This window comes from Erpetoichthys calabaricus, chromosome 16 (genome assembly GCF_900747795.2).
Source record: "Erpetoichthys calabaricus chromosome 16, fErpCal1.3, whole genome shotgun sequence".
In the NCBI taxonomy this organism is placed as follows: Eukaryota; Metazoa; Chordata; class Cladistia; order Polypteriformes; family Polypteridae; genus Erpetoichthys; species Erpetoichthys calabaricus.
The window spans coordinates 95,137,024-95,157,766 of record NC_041409.2 but is presented as its reverse complement, the minus strand read 5'-3'; the positions used below and the strand labels follow the sequence as shown (position 1 = coordinate 95,157,766).

General features: G+C 39.0%; 1 protein-coding gene across 1 annotated transcript in view; it reads left to right on the top strand.

Moving 5' to 3' along the window:
- Window positions 1-20,743, top strand: part of LOC114666525 (killer cell immunoglobulin-like receptor 3DL1) — a 68,218-nt gene that overhangs the window by 27,287 nt on the left and 20,188 nt on the right. Inside the window, exons 3-4 of the mRNA XM_051919823.1 lie at window positions 16,579-16,851; window positions 20,405-20,497. Coding sequence (XP_051775783.1) covers window positions 16,579-16,851; window positions 20,405-20,497 — 366 coding nt within the window. The remainder of the gene's footprint in view (window positions 1-16,578; window positions 16,852-20,404; window positions 20,498-20,743) is intronic.

Below are 20,743 nucleotides of genomic sequence, written 5' to 3'. Positions count from 1 at the left end.
GTTTACTAGTACTCTATTAAATATTAAATTCTCACCAGACTGGATCTCATTTTCAGTATTGGGTTATTCAGCAGAGATATGGTCCTGAAGAACATTCTCAAGAGCTTGCTAGGGATATACATTCTGCTGCTGCTCTGTTTAGAAATTTTCATTGTGTTTGTCTGTTGGATGTGTTCAGTAAACACATGTTACATGTAGGGGGTTCTGTCAGGTTCTACATGTGCTTGACCTTACTTTTTCTGTATTGTTTAACATCCTTTACAGAAATGTATTTAATTTTTTTCTTGTCAGATACAGGGATAGGACAGAAATACAGGGACAGATCTTGCTGGTTTGTAATATGGTACCCTCTCAGCTGCAGTGTAGAAGTCAAAAGCCTGCTTGTTCAGTTGAGGACAAGGAAGTTTCCCTACTGCTTTAATAGATAAGTTTCAGCGTACTGATTCATAGGCCACAGTAAAACTGCCAGCCTCCTTGTGTGAGGAGGAGAAACAGAGAGGAACAATTCCTTAACAGTGACATTGGTTGTCACCTACTGATGACATCACCAGCTTCTCCATGCAGTTTGACCATTGCTATAATGCAGGGCTGGCCATAGCCTTTGTGAATTTTAATTTGAAACAACCCAAATAAATGATTAACCAGAAATAAAGTTTGCTCCATATCGGAAAGTTTTAAAGCACAATTTCTGGTCATCCATCTATGAGCTGAAGCTGAAATTACGTAAGTCGAGTCATGTAATAAGACTATGATACAAAACAGAAAAGTATGTTCACGTCAGAATTGCTGATGAGAAGCAATATTGTAGTTTTTTGTCTGGTCATTAATCTAAACCCAATTAATGTGCTAAATTTAAAGGGAATGTAAAGAAAACCACAATTAGTGCATGACTGCAGATGTCTGCTCTACATTGTGTTTGTTCAGTTCTCCATGAAATGCTAAAAGGTTTGCAATCTTTCCATCAAAAAGCCTCTCCAGCACCACATGCTCAATGTTTAGTTTATGGCACCCAGTTTCAGTTCTACTCACTTGACTGTCCTGTTGTTGTCATCCTTTATTCATTTTAAAGTGTACTGAGACACCTCAATGCCTCATTTGATTTTAGAGCACTTTTATGCTTCCTTTTTTGATCCTGTGTGAGGTATTTCTTTAATCTGCTCAGTTATATTAAAGTGAGTAGTAACATTTTTCTTGGTCAATCTTCAGGTTCACTTCTTTAACTCATCAGATATTTTCTTTGTTTCTACAGCACAGAATACACAACGAAAACCTTTCTGCATTTCCACATCACTCCAATAAATGGCACTGTACTCTGCTTTGGAAACTGCATACCATGTACATGCATGATTTGTGTTATTTTGTTGAAGAAGAAAAGCCACCTTGGCCCACCAGCAAAAAAGTTGGCATAAGAACTGGAATCAGTTAGAAGTGAATTGATATGGTGTACAAATTAGAGAAAGAGTAATAAAAAGTGGAATAACACATAAAAAGATTAATAATTATGCAGGTGCAAGAATAACCACAGCTTGAGTGAAAGGATTAAATAATTGCCTAGAGGGTGGCTTAAGAAATTGCATAAACTGCAATAGTGTTGTAGAAGAAGAATGTTCTCCTCAGCACCATGTATTTTGTGTGTTTAGTAAATTAGAATTTTTATAATAACTATTTTGTAACTTGCCAGTGAGAGATGCTTTGGCTTATGAACTAACAAAAATATGTTATTCCAGGGTTCAGGAGAAATAGTGTCCAGATGAATAAAATGTAAGCTGTTTCTTGTTTTTCCCTTTCTCAGAGTGAATGTTTCAGGGACAAGGTCACAAGGCTGCAGAACTGTACATGTAGTTTATGCAAAGACGTCTCTCCTGTGCTTAGCTTCCAAAACACAGATAATGCTTAGCTCAACAGACATATTGTTTAACTTTACTGTTTTGATAAGGATGTTCTTTCTGTCTTATTAATCATGAGATGCTGAAGTATAAAAAACCCCTCCTGGCTTTTGATCAGGGTTCAATTGAGCTTTGCGGCAATAAGTTATACTCTTTTGAATCTCTACTTACTGCGACTCCGAATGAATAAATAAAGTGAATTGAGAAAATATTATCTGTCTGCTTTTCAGTGTGCCTTTTTCGTCCACAGTTTTTGGCGCCCGAACGTGGGGCAGGAGACGGGCAGACGACTCCCTGGGCGGGTTTGTCCAAGTGGACCGATTTCCGCGGATCGAGGACCAGCTCCGGTAAAAGTTAGGACTGGCCAACCTCGGGCGTTTTCCTGCGTGGGGAGTCGCTGACCTCCTCCTGACCGAAACGAAAAGCAACTGGATGGGATTTTTCCAGGCAGGCAGAAGGAGTCGCGGTGAGTAGATTCGGGGGATTCCCGTTGGTTTGACTGGTGTGCTGGAAGAAATAGAAGTATACGGGGAAAAGAAAAAAGAAAATAATAATAAAAGAGAATAAAAAATAAAAGCATGCTGAAAGAATAGAGAATCATACCGTATCGACCTAGAAGGGTTTTAGGGATTCATAGAGAGTGACGGCACAGTGTGAATGCTAGTAAGTCACCCCTTAGGATTTCGAGTAGAAAGGACCGAGTGGCACATTCCTATATTAAGAGGAATAGGGGTGAAAGGGGCAGTTAGAGTACGTGTGAAATTTGGAAGAGGGGAGGTTGATTTCCACTTGTCGACTGGTTGATTCTGGGGACGACAAGTGGGATGAGAAATAATCGGGGATTGAGTTGCTCTCTGTTGAAGGCCTGCCGCTTACTATGGGAAATTGTTATGGCACGCCAGTCAAACAGGTCCCCCAGGGTCCTCAAAACTTAATGTTAGAAGGATTATTTTCAGAGAATCACCAGGCTCCTAGTACACCGTCTGGATTGAAAGGCGGGTCCCCTAAACAGTTAATAGAGAAGCAGACTGGGTTGGATTTTAAAAGGCATGAAAGAAGTGGAATAAGCAGAGGCGTAACAACCTGCTGGCTGCTGAAGTCAAAACACAAAAAAGACAAGCAAGAATTATTGCTAGCGTTGCAGAAAGTGAAGATAGAGACAGCACCCAAGCCTGAAAGTAAAAGAAAGCAGACCGAAAAGAAAGACCCCCTATGCCCCGTAATCTGTCCACCCCCTCCTTACCAAAACTCCCCTGCTTCCACCTCCTGCACCCTCTCCTCCAACTGCACCCCTGTTAACAGACGAACCGTCTGGAGCAGGTTTTTACGATGAACAATATCTTTATGACCCATCCTCACATATTGACCCTGAGGAAGATAATTCAGATCATTCACAAGGTGCTACTGGGTTGCAATGGCAGAAATTAAAAGAGTCATCTGTCTCCCAGCGCACGAGCAGTCGGTGGATTGCAATTTGTGGAGCTGTTACAGCAGCTGGATAACATGTATAAGACAAATGCTGCAGAGTGGACACAGGTGCTCCGTCGACAGCTGAGCACCACATGGGCAACTGTAAATCACGGTGATCATAACGGTGTCCCTTGTCGTTGGAATGAAGGTCCTTTCCTCGCCCAGTGAGAGCCTTTGAAAGGAGCCCTGGCAGAAAAAATATAAAAAAGGGCACAAACTGGTCACTAATTTCAGCCGGCTCACCGATTGCAAGATCTGATGGCTAATCACTCTGGGCTAGACAATACAAACGATAGAACTCGTGCTGCAGTGCCTCCTTTCATCTCGGGACTGAGAAGTGACATTCAAAGCAAAGTCTGCACGTCCTGCAAAAAGGCTGGAAGGCCGCAACGTTCGAGGAAGACAAGCGTCATGCAGAGCATGCTGACAGTCAGACTAAATTAAAAGAGTCAGAGACACAGACCAAACTTTTGGCTGCACAAATAAATTACTATACTGGAAGAACTGACCTGGCTAGGGGGAGAGGACGCGGAAAATTCTTTGGAGGTCGAGGGCGAGGGCACGGAAGAGGACGCGGGTTCCATTTATCAAACCCTAAAAATCCTTTTGCTCAGATGCCTAACCCTTCGGAGCAGACGCCAGCGTTATATGCCTGTTACGGCTGCGGTGAACTTGGACATTTCAGACACAACTGCCCACACAAGCGCCTCCGTCACCCCCTCTCCCTGAGCCTAATGACATTCCTTGGTCCTAAGAATTATCAGGGACCCCAGCCACTTTTTCCAGTTTCCTTTGCTTACTCGTCATGCTGAAACTGATCTTTTATTGACTTTAATGGCAAAGAAACTGCCTTTGAAATGGACACAGGAGCCATGTGCTGAAGGAGGTTCCTGTGCAGTTACAGCTCAGCATTAACAGTTTCATTATTGACTCGTTGCTTTCTGTTAAATCATTTGTGTCCTGTGAAACTGCTGGGATGGGATCTTATGACTTAAACTGTCAGTCTCAATTTTCTTTAACTGAACAAGGATTTTTGCTGCTCCATTCCTAAGCTCCTGTGCCACACTTCACACCCCAAGCCCTCTTTTACAGCCTGGACCCTGAACATCTCCCCACACACCTTCCTCTTGAAAGCCCTTCATTATTTCCCCTCATGCCTATTTTCCTCACTTACAAGTCCCGGACACCCTGCCTTATACTGCCCAGTATTTTCCCTACTGAAGTGGACACACCTTGGTTAGAATCTTTTCTTTCCTCCAGCACATGCCCTGAAACTTTGCACATTCCATGTATTTTTGTTGTCTACTAAAAGCAGTTGCTTCAGTGCACCTCACATATTCACAAAGCGTTTTCTATTTAGGAGATTCGGTTCCCCATGTTTCCTTAGCACTGTGGTCCCAAGGGAAAAATTGATTATGGAAGGATAGCACACTGAGCCACTGGTGATTTTCTCAAAATCTTCCTTCCACCCGTACCGTGTCCAGGATCCTCTGTCTCCAGAGGCAGAGGCTGGCATCGCCGCCGTACATTCTGATCTCGTGAGGCGAGGAGCAATTATTCCAATTACATACTCTCCAGTCAACTCCCCCATTTTTTCCTGTAAAAAAGGCTGACGGGTCCTATGACGAGTTAACTCTGCGGTTTTTCCTAGAACACCTATTGTTCCTAATCCTTCCACTATTCTTTCCACGATGCCCCCGTCCACCCGGTACTTCTCTGTTATTGACCTTGCTAACGCTTTCTTTTCCATTCCCGTGCACCCTTATTCTCAATCCTGGTTTGCTTTTACCTTTCAAAACTGCCGTTGGACCTGGACCGTCAAGCCTCAGGGATATACTGAAGCCCCTTGTGTTTATGGTTTTGGCCAGAAAAAGATAATAAATTGAAGCAGTATGTAGATAAGAAAAAAGAAAAGAGAAAAAAGAAAACACTGCAGTTACTTCAAGCTATTGTTAAATATTTAGGTCATGACATTTCTTGCGATACAAGAGCTCTCTCTAGCGGCCGTTTAACCATCATTCAAAACCTTCCAAGACCGGTCACAAAACAACAGGTTAAGTCAGCATATTTCTCTGTGGCTGCATAGCTTTTGGTGGGAATGTTTTCTTGTTGTGGAGTTGTGCTGTGTGTTTCCCGAGATGGATTATCTTTGTTTACAGTTGGCACTTGGGTCGCCACGGAAATTAGTGTTTCCTTGTTGTCGCTGATCCGGTTCCGCCTCAGACTTTTCCATGATCTGGAGGCTAGCATGTATGGCACCACGGTGAGATGAATAAAATGTAAGCTGTTTCTTGTTTTCCCTTTCTCAGAGTGAATGTTTCAGGGACAAGGTCACAAGGCTGCAGAACTGTACATGTAGTTTATGCAAAGGCGTCTCTCCTGTGCTTAGCTTCCAAAGCACAGATAATGCTTAGCTCAACAGACATATTGTTTAACTTTACTGTTTTGATAAGGATGTTCTTTCTGTCTTATTAATCATGAGATGCTGAAGTATAAAAAACCCCTCCTGGCTTTTGATCAGGGTTCAATTGAGCTTTGCGGCAATAAGTTATACTCTTTTGAATCTCTACTTACTGCGACTCCGAATGAATAAATAAAGTGAATTGAGAAAATATTATCTGTCTGCTTTTCAGTGTGCCTTTTTCGTCCACAGTGTGTAAAAAGAAAAGCCCCCCTATTAAAACATCCCTTCCCTACTTGGCTTTTATTATGCAACTACAGAATGTTTAATTCATAGTATATACTGTATCTTAGTACAACAAATAGGCAATCTTAATAAACATTTCTAAGTATTAGGTTTAAAATGTTTTGCTGAATGTAACTAGAAATATTAAGATGAGAAACAGAGTAATATAATCAAAAAGAGAAACTTTCTAGTATACACTATGTAAAAGTTTTTGGATAAGAGCAAAAAAAAAGTGTTTCATATTAAGCATTATTTATAATGGTGATTGCTAAGCACTTCATTGAACTGCCCAAAAGGTTGCAGCCATTGTTTCCTTTTAGAGTGAATTGGGAAAAAAGGTTGGCAGAAATTATATAAAGTATTGTTGAGTTAAATTAATTCCACTTTTAAGACAGGAGAGCATAATGTCAATGACAGTGATAAAAGATTTTACAACTTTTTATTATGTATACTGAATTGTGAGATGAAGATTGCATATTATTAGTTGATAGCTAGGAAGGAAGATATTAAATTCTATTCCTCTTATATACAGCACTTACTGTGTACTCAAATGTTATTATATTTCATTTTATTAACTGCTTAAATAAAAAATTATAAGCATTTTCTCAGTTATCTGGGGCCTTATGTATAAACTGTGCGTACGCACAAAAATGTTGCGTAAGAATGTTTCCACATTCAAATCGCGATGTATAAAACCTAAACTTGGCGTAAAGCCACACACATTTCCACGGTAGCTCATACCCTGTCGTACGCAAGTTTTCTGCTCAGTTTTGCAGACTGGCGGCAATCAGCGTCAAAGCAGTGCTATTGTTCCTGTGTGGTTATCCTTTCTTTTTTAGATCCACATCCCTGATGCGGCTTTATAAATACACTGAAATTAACCGCATATTGTTTATTAGTTGTCCTGCGGTGGGTTGGCACCCTGCCCAGGATTGGTTCCTGCCTTGTGCCCTGTGTTGGCTGGGATTGGCTCCAGCAGACCCCCGTGACCCTGTGTTCGGATTCAGCGGGTTGGAAAATGGATGGATGGATGTTTATTAGTTTAATGCATCTGATTGTAAATAACCTGTAACAATATAATGGTCCATGGAATGGTCAAACTATTCCAAATACCATAACTGCTTTAGCGTTCTTACTCTCACTGCACCTTCTTCTTCTTTCAGCTGCTTCCATTAGGGGTTGCCACATCGGATCATCTTTTTTCATATTACTCTCACTGCACCACTCGGAGTATTTATCCCACTGTATCTGAGTGTGAATCACAGCTGTACAGCAGCTGATCGGAAATAGAATTATCGGTATACAGCATCAAGCACATGCTGCCTCAGCCATGCGGTCTATTGAACTGCTCCCATCTGACAAATGCTTCAGAGCCTTTCCTGTACGGACCTTGCAGTTCAGAAACAGTTTCATCCCAAGAACTCTAAACGCACTCAATCAGTCCATCAAGTGCTCCTTGTAGAACTGTTTGTACTTATTAGTACAATTACCTCACTGTAAACTTGCGATACAGTTAGAATGTTGCACAACCTGAGCCACTTTATAAAGCGTGTATTTACATATGATGACAATATAATTATTAAGATGAAATGCAGCAAAATATGTTTATATTATACAGATAAAACTTTAACTTTAACTACACGGTGCCGCAGCGCTAGCGAGCTGCTGACGCTCTGTTCACGGATTGTTCCTGCCTCGCACTGTATTTTTGCTGGTGCTGACGCGATACTGGAAGGATAGATTGATAGAATAATTAAACACGTACTATGAAGATATTTCGATGTTCCTTAAAAGTTTTGAAGAATCGCCGTTCTAAGCTTACAGATGGTTTAACGTCTATTACAGAGCTGATTGTGTGGCGACTGGGTATTTGGAGAAAGAAAAGTAAGGACAGGAATTGGAGATTAGTACGTTTGAAAGAGACAGTACTGCTACAATAAAGTATTTCATCGAAGGTCGCATATGGCGCAGCAAGTATCTTGCGTGAGACATGAACAATCACTGCGCCACTGTGTTCCCATGTTTAATAACATGCTTTAACTCCTATCATCATGAACATGATATCACGTATACATCTCAGTATTTTAATTATTCAGAGAGCTGTAATATCACAAATGTAATGGATTCTGTGTCCTGTCGGAGGCAGAGAAAGCCTGGAAGCACGTAGTGATTCACACACATAGAGCACATAGAAGATCAAATACAAAACAAAACATTTAACGTGCTACTTTAGTTACGATGGGATTGAGAAACTAGTAAATTAAACGATTTTAAGATGAAGTTTAGGATGTTCTACTTTAATGACAAAAGAAACTACATGATTAAAGTGGAAATTTAGAGATTAAAGTTGACATTTCATGCTTTTTCCCCACTGTGTGCCTTTTTTTTTCTCTGTACCCTAATAAGCTTTCATATGACACTCAGACGGTGGGCTACGACTCGCCTTTTCAAGGCGACTTTAATATCTGACAACTTCTTTTTTATTTCTGCACTGTGCGACTTTGTGAAGGTGAGCTTTCGAGTTTCTCCGACACGCTATGTCACTCGATCAACTTCCTTATGTTGTCTATACAACTGTTTAAACCAACAAATAGTACGTTTTTCCTGGCCTCCACTTGGTATTCGCTGAAATTCTTCTGTTTTCCCTCTTGCTTTTGTCATTGCCTTTTCACAGAAGCCTGAGCATAAGGGTTAGTTATATTGATTTTCATATTCAAAGAGGAGTTGGGGCGGGACAGCAGGTGCGTGCACGTGCGTTACTTTTCACGCTGACCGGGATTAATGGAGCGGAAGAATGTGGAAGTTGGCGTTCACACAGATTTATGTATCTGGATTTTTTTGTGTGTAAGCACATTTCCGCTTTTGTACTTACGCCATGTTATAGTGCGAATTCTACGCACAGCATTATGCATGAGACCCCTGGTCTCTACCCTACACTTTGTAGGAGCCAATGTAGGAGTTTGTTTGAAAGGTGAAGCAGTGCACTAGGATGAAAGATAAGAATAGTGCCTAGAGTATGAGTGGGGAAACCTCCAGTTTATGATACTGTGGGGAATATTAATTCAGTTTCTAATAATTTTGTGATGGCAAACATTGGGGATTAACAAGGGAATAGACATTTTCGTACCTGTACATTTCTTATACCGCAATTAAGTGCATATTTGTAAACTAAAATTAGTTTTGGTTATAAGTCAAAATTACTTTGAGTCATATGAGTTCAAATGTCCTCGCTTTAACTTTGATTGGTATTTAACAATATCTGACTTTAATGAACATATTATGCATGAGAATTATTGTAAGCATAATGAAATCCAAAAGACATGGTCAAAATGAGTAGCAAAGGGCCAACTCCAGGAAGAAAATCAGAACTGAATGACCAATGCCAGGGGACAAAACAAAAGCAAACCCAGAAACAGGTTTTAAGCAAAATATAAATCCTATTATTTGAATAAGAAAGTAATCCCAACTAAAGATTGCACAGGCATACTATCCACCAAAAGATAAAGTGATAGACAATCGTCCCCAATTTATATTGTAATGTTTTTTGAAGTCAGAGATTCGATGATTGTAATCACATTACCAAACTTAACATGACATTGGGTAAATAAAATGCAACAGTAGTGAATATCAGCTTTTAAATTATCGATCATACTATGAAACTGACTTTGCAAATAAAAGTATACATATAAAAATCCCAAAACAAGAAAAAAAATACATCTAACATGCTAATCATTGGGCGGCACGGTGGCGCAGTGGGTAGCGCTGCTGCCTCGCAGTTGGGAGACCTGGGGACCTGGGTTCGATTCCCGGGTCCTCCCTGCGTGGAGTTTGCATGTTCTCCCCGTGTCTGCGTGGGTTTCCTCCGGGCGCTCCGGTTTCCTCCCACAGTCCAAAGACATGCAGGTTAGGTGGATTGGCGATTCTCAATTGGCCCTAGTGTGTGCTTGGTGTGTGGGTGTGTTTGTGTGTGTCCTGCGGTGGGTTGGCACCCTGCCCAGGATTGTTTCCTGCCTTGTGCCCTGTGTTGGCTGGGATTGGCTCCAGCAGACCCCCGTGACCCTGTGTTCGGATTCAGCGGGTTGGAAAATGGATGGATGGATGGATGCTAATCATTTCTATTAGAGACATTTAACTATAATAATTTCCTTTTTTGTATTTTACTTGTTTCTTTATAACATAGCTATTTGTCAATCATTTCAGATGTGTTTCAAGTTCCCCAGGTGAATCTTGTTTGTGCCTGACTGCTGAAGATTTTCACATGCCAAACCCTGCAACCACTGATACCTTAAATTAACCACATAAGTATAAAAGAAATATTAGAAAAGCTCTTCTCACCACTTCTGCCTTATATCATTTCATCTTGCTATCACCAATGTCGCAGATGGCCAGGGTTATTACCTGGCCGGGACGCCTAAAAGGACCGGAAGGTGGCGGGAATAGCTTCCGGGCCATGAGGGCACAACCGTCATGGAGCAGGAAAGGACCACGGGAAAAGAGAACAAAGATTCGAGCTCGTTGGGACCCATGGCCACTGCCAGAGGGCGTGTTAAACCTCGTGGGACCCAGATATTGTTACTTCCACCACACTCGGCAAGATGGCGGAGGAACCTGCTTCCGGGACAAAGGGCAGCACTTCCGCCACACCAGGAAGTGCTGCCGGATGGACGTCATCAATCACCTGGAGCTCATCCGAGCAGGAATAAAAGGGGCCGCCTTCTTACAATCAGGGAGCCAGAGTCGGGAGTGGGAGTAGGATGAAGCTCCCAGGAGGAGAGTAGAGGTGGCCAAGGACTGAGAAAGAGCGAATCAGTGGTGATTATTGCGTTGTGCATTGTGTGCTGTGTGGAATTGTGTTTATTAATGGAGAATAAACGTGTGCTTTTTATAAAGAAGTGGTTTCCAACTGGTGGTGTCCGGGCAACTATCACACCGAATAGAGCTAGCATCCAACAATTTAGTGCCCCAGTCCACACAACAAGGCACAATAGAAATAAACGTTTTCCCCAACAGTGTATTTATGGTGAGCTACTTGAAAATCTTTAAGAATCAGTAATAACAAACTCAATAAAAAATTGCTTTTCCTGACATATAAGAAAATCTTCTATAGCTTCAATGCTAAAATTGTTAGGATATGTGAATCTTGTAATTTTTTTTTAATATATTAATCTTTCTTCCTACCCAAATAATGATTATTAATTCAAGGAATTAAAATATTTAAGGAGTTCATTTATTTCTTTTCTTATATTCCATCCATCAATTATCCATCCATCCATCCATTATCCAACCCGCTATATTCTAAATACAGGGTCACGGGGGTCTGCTGGAGCCAATTCCAGCCAACACAGGGCGCAAGGCAGGAAACAAACCCTGGGCAGGGAGCCAGTCCACCGCGGTTTTCTTATATTGTTACTCCTATTTGTTTAATATTTTTATTTGAATTTTCCCAAGACCCCATTTCATTTTCTAATTGGTGTCACATTTTCTTGAGCCATTGCTAATATATAATACAAGCAAATTTTCTTTACTTTTAAATTTCAGAAACTTAACAATGAAAGATAATAATAATAATTCATTACATTTATATAGCACTTTTCTCAGTACTCAAAGTGCTATCCACACAGGGAGGAACCGGGAAGCAAACCCACAATCTTCCACAGTCTCCTTACTGCAAAGCAGCAGCACTACCACTGCGCCACCTGTGAGGAAAGATGATAGAAAGCATTTGCTAAGTAGGAGATTTTCTCTGTTGATTGCTGGGTTTTCCTAAAAGGCTTCTCTAAAATTTTGCTGAAGAATACCTGTAAAAATTTAATGGGGTTTCCCTCTTCAGTTCCCCTTGGGTACTAAAGAGCACTGTTAAGTTCTTTCTGCTACACTTATTTTCTGAATCAGTTCATTCTTCATCACATCTTTAGTAATTTCTAAAGCAACAATACTACTGATTGGGTCAATTTCCATCCGTCTACTAGCTGGACGCTAACCATACACATTTTAGACACCATTATGTTTATTTTACTTTTGCTTCTGAATTGGTTGCTTAGTTACTTGATCTGCTCTTGACCCCCAAATTAAATTCACTGTAATTCAACCTAATAATAAAATGTAAAAACTTCTAAAGGGAGTGAAGACGTTTTACAAGCACTATTCTGTTTTACCCTTCAATATAATGTGGTGTATTGTACCTGTTGTGATTTTGTTTGTTTCATGTTTGTAATACTTCACTGCAATACACTATGGACATCACCATCATGTCAATGTTGCCATAATGTTGCTATACCCAAATGGCTGGGTGGCCAGAGGTGTGCGATGTGTAACTTCATCTGAGATTGTGAATAATTCTAAACAAAGCTCTGTTAATGGGTGTGTGATTGCCTTTAAGTATTCTGTTATTAGACCATATACTTCATTTCTTAATTTTATTTTCGGTTAGAATTTTGGTTATATGCCAAAATATGACTGAATTTTTAGTATCAAAGTTTGGCTTGCTTATATCTATCTTTCGGTGACAAAACATAAAACATGTCTGCCTCCTTGTGATGACATTACAGTATCTAGTTGTTGCAGAGGACGAAAAGTAAGCGATGACCCACTGTATTTGTTGAGCATAGTAAAGGGACCTTAGCATTGAACAGGCTACTATTAGTGTAAATTGCACATTTTAATTGCCATATTCATTTTTCAGTTTGTATTTATTTTTGAAATATGTACATTTTAAGAAATGTTGCTGGAATTGAATCTAAAAGTACTGGATTTCAGTGAGTCATTCATAATAACATGTACACCTTGAAAATTATGTAAAATTAGACATACTAACAACATGACTGCATGGCTGGCCAAAAGGAGTTATGGGATTGCCTCTGCTTAGTGTGGGCTCTCTGGGCTAATGTCAGATAGAATTTAAGAGAGTTCTTCTCATTGACAAAGATTGGTTCCACAATAGAAAGACTGTGAACTTGAAACAGTTCAGGACAGAAGGAATGGTGAATTCTATAGTAATCTTTTCTAGAAAGACCTCATTATTCAGTGATGTCTAAGGAGCAATATAAAAATAAATACTATGAAAGTGTAATGATAGAAAGAGAATTTAAGTTGTGGACAATATGCTGGGGAAAAGAGAAAGTGCAATAAAAACAGGTCTATAGAAACAAAGCAGAGTAGGAGAAAAAATGGTTAACAATAGTTACAAGGCCAAATGGAGTTGTTGCATTTTTTGTTTTAGATGTGGTTGTTGCAAGTTTAAATAGGAGTTTAAAGGCTGTACAACAGTCTGGTTTTTTTTTTTGTTTGTTTGTTTGTTTTAGGAAATCAGTACTGTAAGTGTCAATCTTAGAAATGAAATGTGAAATTCACATAAGTGCTAATTTCAATAGAAAATGTTTCACATAGGTACTCAGATTATGGTATAATCTTTTATGCCATGTAAGTTAGTATGCAATAGAATACTCTTAGCTATTCCTGTAGAAACAGAGAATGTTAATCAAGCCAGTTAGGAAATCATCTCACTGCTAGAAGCCTGGACTATTAGATTAGTTTACAAATAGAATATTGGCAAACAGTTTTCTGACCATCCCCTGATCTTTTTTGAAACCTTTAATGAACATATGAACATTTGAAATTATGACTGTGTGACCAAATAGAGACAGAAATGAAACAAGATAAATAAGCTTTAAAAAGAACTTTCTGTAAACAATAGCTTATACTTTTTTGTAATATCAACTTTTCTTAATTTTTGTGTGAACTATTTTGCTTTGAATTTTCTAAAACTTTTAAAACAAAGATACTTGGACTGTGGAATTATTTGAACATGCATCACAGTGTTGTCTGAATTGTTCTATGAAGTAAGCTTAAATTGCAGAACCTTGGAAATTTTGGACAAATGCTGCTACAAGTACAATTACAATACTAAAATATGGAACAATATATATTTTCTGTCTGTGTTGTTGCAATATTTTAAGGTGACTTATACAGAGTGCCTCACAAATATCTACATGGGCTTATTGATGTAGTCAATAATTTTTTCGTTATAGTGGGGCTGGGCAGGGTTGTCAGATGGTTGAGTTTACTACTAAATTTGGCTAGTTAGAAGATACTTGAGCATATAAAATGATCAATTAGGTGGTATGCATTTTTTGGATTTCTTAGAAAATATATCCAACTGTAAAAAAAATCTGGAAATTTGAAACAAATTGTCATAGACAACAGGGATTGACTGTCATTTCGGCTGGGATGGATGGTTTTTTTTCAGAAGGACAAATGGAGACTGCCTCCTGGTGACATTTGTTCCCTCAGAATGCTGTTTGGCAGTATCTCCCATTTGGACACCCACAGAGCTGCGTGAAAGTTGTAGTTTTGTTGGGTAGCCCTGTTTGGGTCTTCGAGTTCCACTAGAGGGAGCTACTGTGGGAAGACTCCCCTGTCATGGATAGGTTCTACATAACCAGGAATCGCTTCCAGGTGGTAATCTTGTTGCACCAGATGTACTCCTGCGTTTGGGTTGAAAAGGACTGCTCCACCATGTCCAGGGGAGTCAGAGTTGGGAGGAGGTGGACAATGGAGGTGGACAATACTTGCTGGAGAGAAGTAGAGGAGGACTAAAAGAAAAATAAAGGGATTTAAGGTGCAACTTTGAGTTTGATTTTTGAAAGAACACCTGTGAAAGGTACTTTTACACAATAAAAGTCTTATTCGAACCTGGGACTGATGCTGGTATTGTTGTGTCTGAGGTTTGGGAGGTCTGTTGAAGTCAACTGTCTTATAATGAATTTGGAGAACAGAGTGAAAGTGTCAGCAAAGAAAAAACATTGGGGCAGTGTGGTGGAAGTGCTGCCTTTGCACCTGGAAGCACACAGTTCCTGGAGTGGCAGCACTTCCTGGTGTGGCAGAAGTGCTGTCCTCCAGGGCTCGGGAACCATCCATGTGCCCCCTGGGTTTGGCCACGGACCCCCACAGGGTTGAGCTTCCCAGCTCCATATCCCTGGTCCTTGATGGAAATCAGGGGGGCTGCCCTCTTACACCCAGGGAAGATATTGCCACTCTACTGGTCCTTCCCTGCTCCAGGCGTCCTGGTGGGGCAAGGTCCCTCATCATCTGCCACAACAGTAAGAAAGTTGATGACAAGAGGTTTTGCATGCTGTAAGGACTCTTCATGACAGAGCAGAGCACCATGCAAATTGAGTACCACTTGGAAATGTTGCCAGTGTTAAAGGAACTTTAAATGTGTTAAAAACGGTGGGATTAATTTATACACCCATAAAATATGTTGTTTTTGATCTGCAAATATCTTAGTTTTCTTCTTTTGTTTCTATTCCATATATTATGATCACAAGGAAAAATACATCATTTATTGGGTTGGGTTTTTAGTGCCATTGTGTGTTTTCTGTTGTTTTCATCTTTGCAGTTTGTCCCATATGAAGAACTACTGCAGCACATTTGTTTTCCCATTGCTGTGCACAACTATGTGCTTTTTCAAAGTATTCTTTACTGAATACCTATTTTCGTCTTAATTCATAAATCAATCTCACATTTCAAGACACCCTTTTCACTGCTCAGTTTCTGCATTTTTAATTCTAACTTGTTTTAATTCTAACTAGCCACTGTATATTTGAGTTCATTCTTCTTCAAATTCAACAACAACAGATTCTGCATTACAAATCTGTACTGATGTATATTGAATTCCCAGTTCATGTAATTGCAGCTGTGGATATTTTGATGTATTTTCACTCTGAAACATTAATCTGTGAGCTGCAGAAGGTGAATACATACCCAAATACATGAAAAAATAGGTTTGATTTATTTTCCTGTATTTGTTTACCAGTTAAAACCTAAGACTTGGGGTAAATACACTTGCCTACTAATAAAACTATGTGAACTCCAAAACAAATGTGTATTTTGACAAAATTTCTTCTTTTTCTTGTTTCTAAGTGAGGCTCAACAGTATAACTATAGACAGTGTATCACAAAGACATTTGTTTTAGAGAATAAAATGATAAGTATAGACTGCCTGTTTTTCAAAATACAGTATGTTGCATCGTGGTCTACACAGTGTAAAAAATAACTTTTTGAACTGTTTCTGTTCATACAGTATTTCACTCACAGAACCCTTTCAGTTCAGTTTTAGAAGTCTGTAGGCCAACATCTATCTTGGCAGCATTAAACACAAGGCATGAATTAAACCAGGGATGGCATGCCAGTTAGTCACAGAACATCTTGAAATACATATACCAAGGCAGTTTAGGGCCACTAGTCAAAATTAATAGCACAGTGACCAGGCAAAGGATCTTAGTCTTCAGGATCTAACCACTATTTACAGTATATTTCACTGGTACTGCAAGTTCACTGTTGAAAGTTTCAGAATGAGCACAAGACAGCAAAGGGTCTCTGAAGTTTTTAATTTGACCTTTGTGCCCTCATTTGATCACCTCTTCATTTAAACACTTAAAAACCAGACTTGAATGACTAATGACCAGCATAAGTTGATCCGCCTTTTGGTCTTCTCCTGCCACACACATACTAAATCTCTTTATGTTCTCTTTTCAGGTATATGGGTGACTTTGTCCGCATCTCCTAGCAGTTCTGTGAAGATAGGAGACTCCCTCAACCTGATTTGCACATGGAGTGAGAACAAAACCTCTCACTCTAAAGTCACCTTCATCTTTTTAAGAAATAATAAGACTATTAAGAGCAGCAGTGACTCTACAGTATTAACTATTAATCAGTTTAATGAAAGCCACACTGGAAGCTACAAGTGTGGTGTAGAATCAGCAGGAGGAGGAATAACCTACAGCAATGAGACAGAGATTAAAGTACAAGGTAGGCAGAAACAATTCCAGATAAGTATGTGGGGATATGAAACCACTGGATGAAGCATTCAGTTTCATTTTCATATTGTTAAATCATAAACAAAAATTAAATTAGCATTTCTAGTGTCTTTCTCCATTTCATCTAATAATCTAAACTGATGTTGCTTTTATTATGGTTTTTAGCCTGTAATAATGTATACTGATTTGTGCTAAATGTAATCGTTTAACTACTGTTTAATAGTATATGTAATTTTATTTTTGTGTAATTCTTTCAAACAAGAATTGGTAGCTTTGTTTCCACTTTATCAGATATATCTTCTAGGACTCCATATCTTGTGTATTCTATTAGTGCTCTTCTTTAGCCAAAGTTTCTTTATACATTAAGTATTGAAGTAAAACATTTTTTTTACTGAATTAAACATTAGCTGCTAATACTTAAACACAAATATAATTTTGATCCTTTTATAAGTTGTGCTTGTAAAATCATGTTTTATTCTGTAGTAGAAATTAAATACCTTTGTGTTAAATGATGATTTTAGATGATTCCCAAGAAGTGATGCCACAAATAAAACTCCAATTTATACTAAAGGGACGAACATTTCTTAGGAAGCTGTACAAGGCTGTTATTGTGTTTTTAGTGTTTTATCTACCAATATTTTACACTTGGATCTTTAATATGGAAGATAAAGTATCTCTTGGTTACTAATATTTGGCATACAAAATACTGAATTGAATTTAAAAAAAATAACAATATATTATATGTAAAATACATTTCAACATTATATAAATCTTTAATTATATTAATACCATGTCTATTATGCATTAATTTAATAAAATATGCTGACATTTTTAAACAAGCACAAATTAAAATGTATACTTTACGTGCTACTGATAAAATCTATTTTCTAGCCCAAAACTTTTTTATACTGTTACATTTTAAAATAGTATGCAATTAATTTGTAAGCACTCCTCAACTTTCAACCTTTGATGATTTGCTTCTGACAATAAAAGTAATTAATCCAATAAATATTGCCAATTACAGCAGAATAAACAACAAGGAATAATTAGGTTGACTTCATCAGCATGCTAGATCAACTCTTTTTAAATTAATGCTTTCCCTCCACAAAATTGTGATGTGATCAGATTAAGTATCTAATTGTTGAATGTTATGCAATTGTGAGTATTCCACATTATTATTACTGCCATAAAAATGGCTGTGTGTTCTTGTGCAATTTTATTTAAATGTACGCTACACATTTAATGATACATGTCCATTTAGGTATGAAAGTTTTTTGATTTGTTTTGACCTTTGGAGGTCTCAGTGTAAGATCAGCCATTGTACAGCAACCCATAAATACATTTCAGGTTGAAGGCCTTGTTAGAAAAGAAATATATTTTTACATAATACAATGATTCATTTTCCAAAAACAACACAAATACATAGAACAATCAGTAAACATAATTAATATTTTCAATTATCCAGTTATTTAAATAACAATTAACATATAAGGTGTGGCACTGTTGCCTCACTGTAAGGAGGCCTAGGTTCATGTCCCATGACCTCCCTGCATTTACATGCTCTCCCCATGCTTGTGGGTTTCCTCTGGGTGCTCCAGTTTCCTTCTGCACACCAAAAACATGAGGTTAGGTGGGTTGGCGATAGTAAATTGCCACTAGTGTGTGGTTGGGGTGTGTGTGTGTGTGTTTGTGTGCTAGCTGCATGATGGACTCTCTTTAATTTCTATATGTATATTGAGATGCACACAGTATGTTTACCAGATAATGCAAGCATGTTTCTGACACTGAAAGAAATAAGCATAGTCAGTCAGTCATTGTCCAACCCGCTATATCCTAACACAGGGTCACAGGGGTCTGCTGGAGCCAATCCCAGCCAGTACAAGGCACAAGGCAGGAACAAACCCCAGGCAGGGCGCCAACCCACCGCAGGGCACACACACACACACACACCAAGCACACACTAGGGACAATATAGGATTGCCAATGCACCTAACCTGCATGTCTTTGGACCGTGGGAGGAAACCGGAGCACCCGGAGAAAAGCCACTCAGACACGGGGAGAACATGCAAACTTCACAGAGGGAGGACCCGGGAAGCGAACCCAGGTCTCCTCACTGCGAGGCAGCAGCACTACCACTGTGCCACCATGCCACCCCGAAATAAGCATATTACATTCTTAAAGCTTAAAAATAGAAAATTTGACCCCCCTCTCCAAGAAAAAATAGCACAATACCTGAGTTAGACAAAATGAAACACCGGAAAGGGAGGGTGGTGTGAGAGTGAGAGGTTTAGGTACGTACCATCAAAGCTCAGGCTAGGATGTTTCATCTCTGAGATATTTCAGAGTGATAGAATGGGTATATGGTCTGGCTTGGGCCCCCCTGGGGATTTTACAACAGTAAAATATACAAGTGAAAATAGCAGTGGAAGAGATGACAGAAGGATGATAAATATGGTAAAAATAATTAAAGGGGGCTTGAAAATAGACCAAAATGCTGTGTTGGTTTTTAAAAAAAGTAGCCCAAAGAAAGTAACCTGAGAAAGCACATTTTTCCCCCATAGACAATGACTAAAAATAGCCCAATTGGGCGAGAAAACTGCAAACCTGGCAAAACTGCAGGAGTGATGCACTTTTATAAGCACAAGTTACATTTTGAGAGCATTTTGTTAGTGTAACTTACTGTTTGAGTGTACGTGATACATGAAACTTTCTAGTCACATTATTTTGGGCAGCGTTCTTGTGCCTCATTATTGACAAAGTGAGAGAGAAAAGCAATGGCAGGTTTTTCAGATTCCCTGAATTTTTGGAAACATCTTCTTATTGTGCAATATTCAGACAAAAAAGGTTCACTTGGGTCCCATCTGACACGGGACTTTCTACCACATATCTGCAGTGTACTAGAGGTGACATTATGCATTTTTTCAGGTGGTCTTTCCTCCTGACCCTTCTTCTATTATTGCCCATTTTGTGGAATATTTTCCAAATTGATAATCAGCCACTGACTTCCCAGTTGGTCTTGTTGTAGATTCCATAAGAAGTGACCTTGTATACTGTATTCTAGTTTACTTTTTCCACTTCTGTGCAATAATGCAATGAGCTTTAAAAGGAAGTTCAGAGTATTTACGATAGTTTTGTATGTGTCCTTCTCACATTGTCATCTTTCTTAGAAAGCTTTTTTGCCTTCATTTTAAATCTATCTTTTGAAAGAGGAGGACCTTACAGAGTCAAAAGGATTTTGTCCTCTCAGATTAATCTAAAGCAAGTAAGTCACTTAAGTGAAGTTCATCATTACATTGAGTGACTTGGTGTGCAAACAGATAGCATCTAACGAAACTGCATGACTACTTATGCATACATTTACGCTAATACAGGGACAATTTGAAATCATCGTTTAACCTAAACTGCACATAATTGAGAATTTGAGGAAACACCTTAGTAGCCAGAGGAACTGACATGAATAAAACTATCAGCCAGATAAAATACTATGTATAAAACATATATATGATTCTTTTCATGGTAATCAGGTGTCTTTTCTCTCTCTCCAGAGTTCTCTCTCACTGTTATTTTAGTTGGTGGTGGTCTTGGTCTGTTTTTACTGATACTTCTGCCATTATTCATTGTATACCACAGGACTCGTGGTGAGTGGACAGTACTTATTCTCAAATTTAAATGAGGGTCACTGTTTGTATTTTAGTATTTCCCTTTCACAGCAAGTGCAAGAAAGACTGAAGAAATGGTGCAAAATGTGTCAGCGAAAAAGTGTTTGTAGGGTAAGAACACCTGGGAAAATAGAGGTAAAAGAGAATTTTAGTAAATCGGTTGAAAGGGAGTTTCTTGCACAGAATGAACATGTGATGATGATCATTATTGATACTAATGACAAT